The sequence below is a fragment of the Eriocheir sinensis genome, unplaced genomic scaffold (genome assembly GCF_024679095.1).
Source record: "Eriocheir sinensis breed Jianghai 21 unplaced genomic scaffold, ASM2467909v1 Scaffold1174, whole genome shotgun sequence".
NCBI classification, from domain to species: Eukaryota; Metazoa; Arthropoda; class Malacostraca; order Decapoda; family Varunidae; genus Eriocheir; species Eriocheir sinensis.
In genome coordinates this window covers 99,230-110,085 of record NW_026110490.1, presented here as the reverse complement: position 1 = coordinate 110,085, position 10,856 = coordinate 99,230, and the positions used below count along the sequence as shown (strand labels likewise).

The 10,856-nt window shown below is 41.7% G+C and overlaps 2 protein-coding genes across 2 annotated transcripts; one reads left to right on the top strand and one right to left on the bottom strand.

The window, feature by feature from the left end:
* Positions 1-115: 115 nt before the first annotated feature.
* Positions 116-5,512, bottom strand: LOC126989453 (uncharacterized; the record flags this gene model as incomplete). The annotated part of the gene is made up of 6 exons (XM_050848043.1): positions 5,159-5,512; positions 2,050-2,151; positions 1,442-1,505; positions 977-1,104; positions 450-548; positions 116-224 (listed from the first exon to the last, which is right to left on the bottom strand). Coding segments are annotated over exons 2-6 (498 nt in total), but the record flags the coding sequence as incomplete, so codon positions are not given.
* A 165-nt stretch (positions 5,513-5,677) lies between these two features.
* LOC126989452 (NADH dehydrogenase [ubiquinone] 1 alpha subcomplex subunit 7-like) lies at positions 5,678-10,852 on the top strand. The gene is made up of 3 exons (XM_050848042.1): positions 5,678-5,901; positions 9,810-10,006; positions 10,387-10,852. The coding sequence occupies exons 1-3, from the start codon at positions 5,836-5,838 to the stop codon at positions 10,460-10,462; spliced, it is 339 nt and encodes a 112-aa protein (XP_050703999.1). The 5' UTR covers positions 5,678-5,835; the 3' UTR covers positions 10,463-10,852.
* The last annotated feature ends 4 nt before the right edge of the window (positions 10,853-10,856 follow it).

Below are 10,856 nucleotides of genomic sequence, written 5' to 3'. Positions count from 1 at the left end.
AAAATACTGAGAAAATACAAATAACTTTAAAACATAAGATGTAAAGACAAGGACACCAACCAACAGCAGCAGGCGGGTCAGGTGGATGGATGTATTGCAGCGTACACAAACTCACTTTTTTTGCTGTTGACAGTATAGGCAGCTCCTTATGCTGCAGCACCATCTGGCCGTGGATACTCAGCTCGGGGGTCACATGATGATGACTGTTTGTGTCTATGGCAGCACTGCTGGAGAATGAGCCAGTTATTACACACAGGTTATGAAGGAAGTTATCAGTGGAGTACTTCCTGTTTTAAGCACAAAGTTTGTAAGTTCAAAAACTTATGATAACAGAACTTGCATGTCAGGTAGCATGATGCTAAATTCATAAACAACATTGGGTTCTTTACATCATCCCTCACAGGTGTCATGTGAGCAAGTAACCCCCAAGGAAGGAGCAACTCACTCACCTTTCCTCAGGTTTCTTTTCTACACTCTCCTCAGGGGTGGTGACTTCCACAGAGGGTGAGTCTTCTGGCTCAGGCTTTTCGGGAATGACGTAGCCATACCTGAGGGAGGCAGGAACAATGCCAAAACTGTATACAAAGGCACATGGTGTGATGGCCCCCACCAAGATATAAAGACACACTGATAACACAAATCATGTTGTAATTACATATATATAATTAAACAGAGTATTCCAAATATGTATCACCTGAAATACTGGCCAAAACTGTTTTGAAGATGGTCTCTATCACTCATTTTAACTGAATTTTATCATAAAGGGGGAAGATAATCTTTGGAAGCAGGATTGATTCTGATGGTATGCATCTGTTAAATCTTCTATTGTAAAACTTTTCCTGCATGCGTAATGACTGAAAAGGTGCATACAAATTGGTTAATAAAGTTTAAGTAAACCCCAGCACATGAGGAGAGGCTCTGTATTAGCAGGCCACAACCCTCCCAGTGCATGTGGTGGAGGTTTACAGACACCTACTGGGCCAGATACTGCTCCATCTTTTCAGTGCCGGCCATCTGCTCCTCCACCAGCTCCTTGGCGTCCCCCAGGTAGCCGCTGAACTTGTTGAACGACGAAAGGTTCTTTCTGACCTCCTCGGACAGTTCCTGAGTTAAAAAGTGAATTCTTGTTGGTTGGACAAATGAAATTATGGTTTGACTTTTTTGGATAGGTCTGGATGATTAGAAAAATAAAGAAGTTATTGAAAGTGGGACAATCTGCAATTAATGAAAGGCATTTGTTTTACTTTTCTTGAAACTTGTTTGAATATTGTTTCATGAATTTATGACTGCCTTAAAAAAAATACACATCTTGGTCCCACTGCCCCAAGTCTTTACTGGCTGAACAAAATGAAGTTAATGAAAGATTTTAGTTATACATTATACTGAAGTCATAAAATTTTACTTTATCTTAAATGCTACTGTTTAACCAAGTATTACTAACCTTGAGCTCTTGAATGTCCGTCTTGAGTCTACTGAGGCCTTTGTCGTACGTCTGAGGGTTCTTGCTGTGGGGGCAAAGGTGAGGCTGGCAAAGGTGAGGGGGAAGTTTCATGGGGGAATAATGGTCAGAAATTTTTTAAATGTTACATTAATAGGTATTTATTAACAGTTATGTGGCTTGCTTGGCTTTTTAATTCCATTTTTAAGACAGAATCAGCAGAAGTGTTCGATTTTCCCAGAGTTAAGTCGACATATTACAGACTCAGTCATAAAAAATTATATAAAAAAAATCAACATGACCAACTAAACACACCTTGAAAAACAGGTCAAAACAAGACAAATCAGCCACAGTATTGTTGATGAAGACTAATATGACTTGAAAAATCAGGTGACAGAAAGACAGATATTGATATTTGCATTTATTGAAATACTGTCAACGTTTTTTCAAATATTACCCTATGGTGGCCAGCATTGGGACCTCTTTCCTTTTTTTTATAGGAGCAGGCTAGCGGTCTTTTTTGTTTTGATTTATTTTTGCCCTTGAGCTGCTTCCTTTACTGTAAAAATCATATATAAATAAGGGTTGAAGTAGGACTCAATGTGACTCACCCTGGAGGCTGATTCAGTTGCTGCTTGAGGGCCTTCACCTGGGTCTCCACGTGGGTGCTGAGGGACTCCAGCTGGGTGAAGAAAGGCATCCTCGCCATGGCTCTGGGGGGGCAAGGGTTGTGAAAGTCAGTGGTTTGTAAAAGGGGGGAAGGGAGGGGGGGAAAACTACCTCTTGATATTTTTCAACAGCAGAGGAAGCAGCTCAAGGGCAAAACATAAGAAACAAAATGCTATGCACTGCTCCTGTAAAGAAAAAAGAATGAGAGGCCTAGAAGAGAGGGTCAGTTTTGCCTGGATGTCAAAAACTGTTAGCAGATTCATTTAACTCCTTGACTGCGGATTTCCAACGAGAAGACACACCACCAAATTACAGGAATGGAACAAAACGTGGCTGCTACAATTCAATGAAGAAAAATGTAAAGTTATGCACCTTGGGAGGGGAAATTAATACAGCATGCCAATAGGTACCACATGGGAAACACTCCACTATCCACCACAGAGGCAGAGAAAGACCTGGGAGTATATGTCACCAGGCTACCAGTGAAGGTGAAATCCGTGCCAGTCGCAGTGGACAGGTTAAAATCGATTAAAAAAATACAAGAAAAAGTGTTGTCATTAAAATTGGAGGATGCTGTTTAAATTTCCCTACTATTTAAGGTCAAGGAAATAGTAGAATGTGTTATAGCAATGTAGTAAGTCTGAGGATAAGACTTTGCAATGGCTCCCCGTCTGTATTTCATCTGGTATATAAGGGCGGAATGCCAGAAATTGTTAGCAGATCCAGTTAAAATGCATCAAAAATTATCAGAATGAAGTTGCTGTTTACTGAAAATTCCCCTACTATCTACAGTAAAGAGAGTAGTCCAAGAGTGGAATAAATAATAATAAAGAACAAGTGAAAAATTTTGCATATGTAAAGAGGGTGGCTGCTTACTCTACATATTTATAGAAGTCTTTTCTAGAGGCCCACTCTCAGCTCCCTGGAGTGTTAGGTTTTGAATTGTTGACCTGGGATTATGATCTATACTTGTTAATGCCATCCCACCCAAGAGAGGAGTGGATGATGACCTACACTATCTTGCTATTGCCATCCACCCAAGAAAGGAATGGATAATGACCTACACTATCTTGCTAATGCCATCCACCCAAGAGAGGAGTGGATGATGACCTACACTATCTTGCTATTGCCATCCACCCAAGAAAGGAATGGATAATGACCCACACTATCTTGCTAATGCCATCCACCCAAGAAAGGAATGGATGATGACCTACACTATCTTGCTAATGACATCCACTCAAGAAAGGAATGGATAATGACCTACACTATCTTGTAATGCCATCCACCCAAGAGAGGAATGGATGATGACCTACACTATCTTGTAATGCCATCCACCCAAGAGAGGAATGGATGATGACCTACACTATCTTGCTATTGCCATCCACCCAAGAAAGGAATGGATAATGACCTACACTATCTTGTAATGCCATCCACCCAAGAGAGGAATGGATGATGACCTACACTATCTTGCTATTGCCATCCACCCAAGAAAGGAATGGATAATGACCTACACTATCTTGCTATTGCCATCCACCCAAGAGAGGAATGGATAATGACCTACACTATCTTGCTAATGCCATCCACCCAAGAGAGGAATGGATAATGACCTACACTATCTTGCTAATGACATCCCACCCAAGAGAGGAATGGATGATGACCTACACTATCTTGCTAATGACATCCCACCCAAGAGAGGAATGGATGATGACCTACACTATCTTGCTAATGCCATCCACCCAAGAAAGGAATGGATGATGACCTACACTATCTTGCTAATGACATCCACCCAAGAAAGGAATGGATGATGACCTACACTATCTTGCTAATGCCATCCACCCAAGAAAGGAATGGATGATGACCTACACTATCTTGCTAATGACATCCACCCAAGAGAGGAATGGATAATGACCTACACTATCTTGCTAATGACATCCACCCAAGAGAGGAATGGATAATGACCCACACTATCTTGTAATGCCATCCACCCAAGAAAGGAATGGATAATGACCCACACTATCTTGCTATTGCCATCCACCCAAGAAAGGAATGGATAATGACCTACACTATCTTGCTAATGCCATCCACCCAAGAGAGGAATGGATAATGACCTACACTATCTTGCTAATGCCATTCACCCAAGAGAGGAATGGATAATGACCTACACTATCTTGCTAATGCCATCCACCCAAGAAAGGAATGGATAATGACCTACACTATCTTGCTAATGACATCCACCCAAGAAAGGAATGGATAATGACCTACACTATCTTGCTAATGCCATCCACCCAAGAGAGGAATGGATAATGACCTACACTATCTTGCTAATGCCATCCACCCAAGAGAGGAATGGATAATGACCTACACTATCTTGCTAATGCCATCCACCCAAGAGAGGAATGGATAATGACCTACACTATCTTGCTAATGCCATCCACCCAAGAGAGGAATGGATAATGACCTACACTATCTTGCTAATGCCATCCACCCAAGAGAGGAATGGATAATGACCAACACTATCTTGCTAATGACATCCACCCAAGAAAGGAATGGATGATGACCTACACTATCTTGCTAATGACATCCACCCAAGAAAGGAATGGATAATGACCTACACTATCTTGCTAATGACATCCCACCCAAGAGAGGATTATGTTTTTCTCTTCAAGAGTTGTGAACCCCGGGAATAAACTGCGGAAATTTTTTTGATGGATTTTAACTGAATCTGCTAACAATTTCTGGCACAAATCACAAGGTAGTTCCCCTTTCCCTTGATCCCGCCCTCATAATTATACCAGATCAAATACAGGCGGGGAGCCATCGCAGTCTTATCCTCAGGCTTGCTACTATTACTCTAACCCGATGTACTGTTTCCTTGACCTTAAATAGTTGGGGGTAATACTTTACAAGAAGTCCGCCTCTCCAGCCCCCCCTACCCCCTAACACAAGCCTGAAGACAGTAAGCCAGGAACAAGAATGGGCTTTACTGCATTACTTTCCACAAATATAATTCAGTTCAGAGGCTATAAATACGTGAAAACATGTATTACTCACTTATCCTGGTACAGCCCACACAAACAACACTTATAGTCGAGGGTGAGGCACAAAAATAACGAAGAGCACCCAGAAAAACACCCTCGACCATTCAAACAGGTCTTGATCTTGATCTTGATGTCACAGATGTCTTAGGATTTTTCTACAGTCAGGCCTTTTTAACGGCAGCTCCGGTGAAAAGAAAACAAACATGCAGAACAGACAATATCCTACGTATATGGGGACAAAATACTATTCCCTACATCTTGCACCCCACATTTCTTCCAAGAACTCTTTCACTTCCTCAATCACGACGCCATGCACGGCCCTGGCCTTGGCCGAGTCCTGCGTGTTCGGTACTTGATTTATCTCTCAAGACCGCAATGCATTAAAGAAACTGAAATATGACAACGAAATGAATACTATTGTCCGCATGATTTTCAGCAATATAATGGGCCACAGCAAATAAATCTCTATATAGTTGTGGCAGACTCGGCTAGCTGTTACATCGTTGCCTTGCCATTGATCTCAGGCAACTACTAGTTTCCCGTCGTTTATATACATTTCATCCGCTTATATAAGTTACAGTAATCAAGAACATACACATAAAACTATTATTAGAGACAAGACGGCTCGGAGTCGGCCCGGTGCATCAGCTGAGCCAGCCGAGAGGACTGCCGAGGACGGAGGTCGCCGCCATGCCGAGGGTCCACTACAGAGACGTGTCCCCCTTCTTCAGGAGAGTGCGGGTCTTCCTCCTCGGGGTGAGGCGTCCCTGGGGCTGGCGGGGGCAGGCCTGGCGTTCCCTGGGCGGCGGGGCTTGCACACCCTAGCTCCCTGGAGGACAGCCGCCCCTCTCGGCCGCTCAGATTTGCTACTCTTTCTTTTGAGCTGTTCACCTTTGTACTATCGCTTCTTTGGTCCACCTTGATTTCTCTCACTCAGATACTTCACTCTGCCCTGAGCTGTTTGTCTGTACACTTTGCTTCTCTATTTTCCTTTCTTCACTTAAGCTTACTCTGGACTTTGTTTTCCATTTACTTTTTCTGTCCTTTTGTATGTTTTCCACTGCTACACTTGTTCTCTTATTGCCCAGTTCTTTTTTTCTCAACAGAGCCCCCCCCCCCCCCCCCCCCAGACCAGTGTTTTTTTACTTGGGGCACTGCTCCCTCAGGGAGGATGAAATATATTTAGTGGGTGCTGGGAAATGGTTAAGATTCGTTTTTAGTACCGTGCCAGTATCTCATTACCTACCTTATGAAACATCAGTATCTCTGGTAATAATTCAGGAGATGTGGGCTCTCGAATTTCCAGGCACAAACTATTTTTTTCTAGGTAAAATGTGGTGCTTTTTCAAGTGGAGATAGTCTTTTTTTCCGGAAACTATTAGGAAAGGAGCTATTTCAGTTTTCTTGATCAAGTCACAATCCTAATATTTCCGGAAAAAAACCATCTCCACATGAAAAAAACACCACAAATTACCCAGAAAAAAATAGTTTGTGCCTAACCTAACCTATCCTAACCTATCCTAACCTAACCTAACCTATCCTAACCTAACCTATCCTAACCTATCCTGAGAATAGAAATGTCACGCATCATTGGAGGATACAAATATTGGTCGCTCATCGTTTCTATTGTTTTCGTGTCGTTTCAAAATTGTCCCGACTGGTGTACGTTGAACACTACGCTTAACGGCAAACCAGCCCGAGGAATCAGTCAGGTATGTGATAAAGGGAGGGTGTATGTCTCGGGGTCCAGGAATAATTTTTTTAATGTATTTATTTTTTATTTTTATGGTTTCGAAGTGAACAGGGTCTACACTAAATACTGATACAGAAATAATGCAGAAAACGTGAGTATTAACGGGTAGAGAGAGCCCATACCTCCTGAATATTATTAGGTTGCACCAATAATCGGCCGATACCGATTAATCGGCCGATTATTTATAAATTGTAAATGTGATTAATCTTCACTAATTACTGGACACTGGTACCACAAAGTTAAAGACATACCGTAACCCTCATGTTTACAACTTTGTTTACTGCCCAACTGCCATCTGCATGGAGAACAAATACGTCTAGTAATTTGTTACATATAATTTAGCCTTGCTTTGTGGAAACATCCTGATTTTAATATGTTAGAATTTGCCAGTTTTCGTTCTTGTGGTGATCCTAGATGCTACTAGAAATGGTAGTGTACAGAAAGGTTATCAATCTCTCAAGTTTTCTACTAATTTACTGTCTTATGCAGCAGGCATGGTGAAGGATGTTACCCAATTAATGTTTTTACATTACAATTTAAGAGTGTTTAACGTCAAGTGCTGAGTAAAATCACTTGTCTAGTTCCATACTTTTCATGATATATTACAATAACTTACTTCCATATGCACGGCAGGCTTGGTGAAGGACATTACTCAGTTACTGTGCTAAGCAAGTTGAAATAGGCATATAATATTTCTTGGTTGTAATATAAAGTAATATGTTGATTTTTTTTTCTAGTTTCAAAGTTGAAGCAAATACCAGTGCTTCAGTTCATATCATAATTTTATATATCAATTTGAATTACATAATATACATTTGCATAGGGACTTGTTGGAAATAAATGCTGTGGAAAGGTATTAGAGTTTTGGTAACATCACCATCCTTACATTAACATTATTAGTATTGTGTTATGTACACTGTACTATAAAAGAGAGAAAAAATAATAAATTAATCGGTCAAACGATTAATCGGCAAAGTGGCCGATTAGGCCGATTACCGATTACTTACCGATTAATCGGTGCAACCCTAAATATTATCCGTATCTCTTCATATATCTTTTCTACAAACCTTCAACAGTCATGGAAACGCTTTCAAAATCCAATTCAAGGACTTTTTTTTTTTTACTCTTAAAAATAGGGAATAATGTTGACGATAGCGCGTCGCCTCCTCTGGTGGCGGCCGCGGCGACGGTGCAGCCCATGTTGCAAGCAATACCTCCTCGCAGAAATAAGTTGCATATACACGGGGGGGTCCAGGGGGGGCTGCACCCCCCTGGTTAGAAGGGGGGGTCGAGGGGGGTGCAGCCACCCCCGTTAGCAGGTCGTAAAGTTCGGTTGGAGTAGTTTAAATATGCTCCCCCACTCAAAACCCTCTGCGAGCTATTTTGCGGCAGCACCGTCGCCGCGGCTGCCGCGCTTTCGTCAACATTATTCCCTATTTTCAAGAGTAAAAAAAAAGTCCTTGAATTGGATTTTGAAAGCATTTCCATGACTGTTAAAGGTTTGTAGAAAAGATATATGAAGAGCTACTGATGCCTCATATGGTAGGTAATGAGATGCTGGCACGGTACTAAAACGAATCTTTACCCTGGGAAATTTCACATATACGACAGTGCAATATCAGTGGTCCTTGCAAGGGATAATTTTTGACAAATATTTACAACTATTTGGCAAACTTTAATATTATGTCACGTATTTTAGCACATTTCAGCATGGTGGTGATAAAGGCTCAATTTGTTGGAATGTTGCACACTTTGGTTGGAAGTCTGCAGTAATAAGCCTTGTGGTACATGTCCTTACAGTGTACTCCCTGTAACTATAGTTCCACACAAATATGGTCAGTTTGGTTGGGGCCTGGACCTCTTCACACTGCTGCTACAGCACCCCCAATACATCAATCACCCCTCCACATGCCATCTACGGACTGTTTGATAAATTGTGTATCAAATATTCTGTGTGCATTAAATAAGATTTGGCAGCTCTAGTATGGCCAGGGGACTCCCCAAGAGGGACCTGCACAAACTGACTTCATAGCTTAGTTGGACTATAGGTGTTTGCCAAGAGCCAGTGGCTGCTGGACTGTCTAGACCTGACTACAGGCAGTGTTGAGTTCAGTAAAAGGTTGAGATGCTGGCCTAGACATAAGGCTGTTCATTTGTAATGCTGACTTGCTGGATGGGTGAGCCTCCCATAACCCACTTAGCCAGGGGGGTACCTCTTTGGCCGACTGGTAAAGGAGTGGCTCTCCTGTTACGCTGGTCGCGGGTTTGATCCCCGGCGCCGGCAAAACCTTTCCTTGTCTGGATTAATTTCTCGTGTGTTTCGTTACATGCAGTGGCCGTGTGGGAGTGTTGTAAAGAGAAAAATTCTGGCATTTCACATTACCTCACTGCTCAGTTCTGTCTCTGTGCCCATTTATCTCATGGTAACTGAATCCAATGCCAATGGTCATGGATTCACTGTAACATCTGGGCTACAGTACCAGAAATGTCTCCAACCTCCCATTGCTTCACACCCAAGGGGGGATGTAAAGGCTGAGGGAGCTGAATTCCTACTGTTCACCTTTAATCTAAACAGAGGATCACAGATTTACACTTGGGCAGGTGTTCACAAGCTAAATTTGGGTAAAGATTCATTTTTTGGACCAACAGTATTATTGGACTAAACCGTTTTCTTCCAATAGCTTTTGATTTTTTTTTTGTGGTTGGTCCATGTAATGAATTTTAACCTAAATTTATAGTAACATATGATGCAAAATTTTGTCTGTTATTTTACTTTACCTTGGATGGTATCATGTTTTGTGTGCCATTCTGTTGGGGCAGTCTTTTTTTGTCACCTCTGAGCTGCCTCCCTTGCTGTACAAAAAAAAAAAAAAAAAAAAAATGAAATTAAGTCATTCCTTCTTCATTGCAGCGTGATCACACCAGTGCCCTCCGCCAGGCTGACTTTGTGGTGTGCCGCTCCCAGCCCCCGCCTGACTTGCCCAAGGGCGTCAGCGCAGCCATCTCGGGGAATTATTATTACATGCGGGATGGGCGGCGAAGTGTTGATCCCAATGAGGTGGTGGCCATCAACTCCTCCAGCGGACCCACTGTCCTGCTGAGTGCTGAGTGAGTCTGCCACAGTGATCCAGAGTTTGCTGGGCACACTTATGGAAATTTTCTTGTCACACATAAGATTTCTGATTTGCCTAACTCCTAGTAGTAGTAGCAGTCAGTTTGGGGATGAGGCTCTGCAAAACCTCTCTGTCTGTGTGTGATCTGGTGAATGAAGAAGGGATCAAATAAGTGATATTGTAAAATTCATTTTTTTTCCTATTCAATCTATTCTTCCGCATTCTTCTAATCGTCTTTTTTAACTATATTTTTCACTGGCCTGTTTCTTAAATAATAATATTTCTTCTGTATTGTCAACCTTGTTTCCCTACATTATATACAAGTGTAGGAAAGTACCAGAGATGTTTCAAGAACTAGATCACTTCTCTCCACAGGAGCGAGGGTGACGCTGCTGTGACCGTGGCTGCCAAGAAGCCCAAGTTGCCTGGCGTCATGCACAACTTTGACTAGTGCCACCTTCCCTTTGAAGTGGTGCCGGCAGGGGGGGTGTATAGCGGCGGGGCTGTATATAGTGTATGGACCTAGAAAGAGTGCCAGGTCATCTGAAGTCACCAGTATTTGTCATCTTCATTTTCTACTTTTTCTGTAACAATTCTTGTTATTGTAATCTACATTGTTTGAATCATGTCAGGACAACTAAATTAGAGTGAAGGAATTAACTATGCTGATCCAGTAGCTATGGTGTATATTTGTTCATATATGAAAATTAAATTTATTGATTTGAAAAAATATCATCTTTGAAGTTGTATTATTTGATGCTGAAAGACAATATACTTGATATCAGGTGACTGATATACTTTTAAGGATATTAAATTATTGAAAAGTTAATAATTTTCAAAATTTT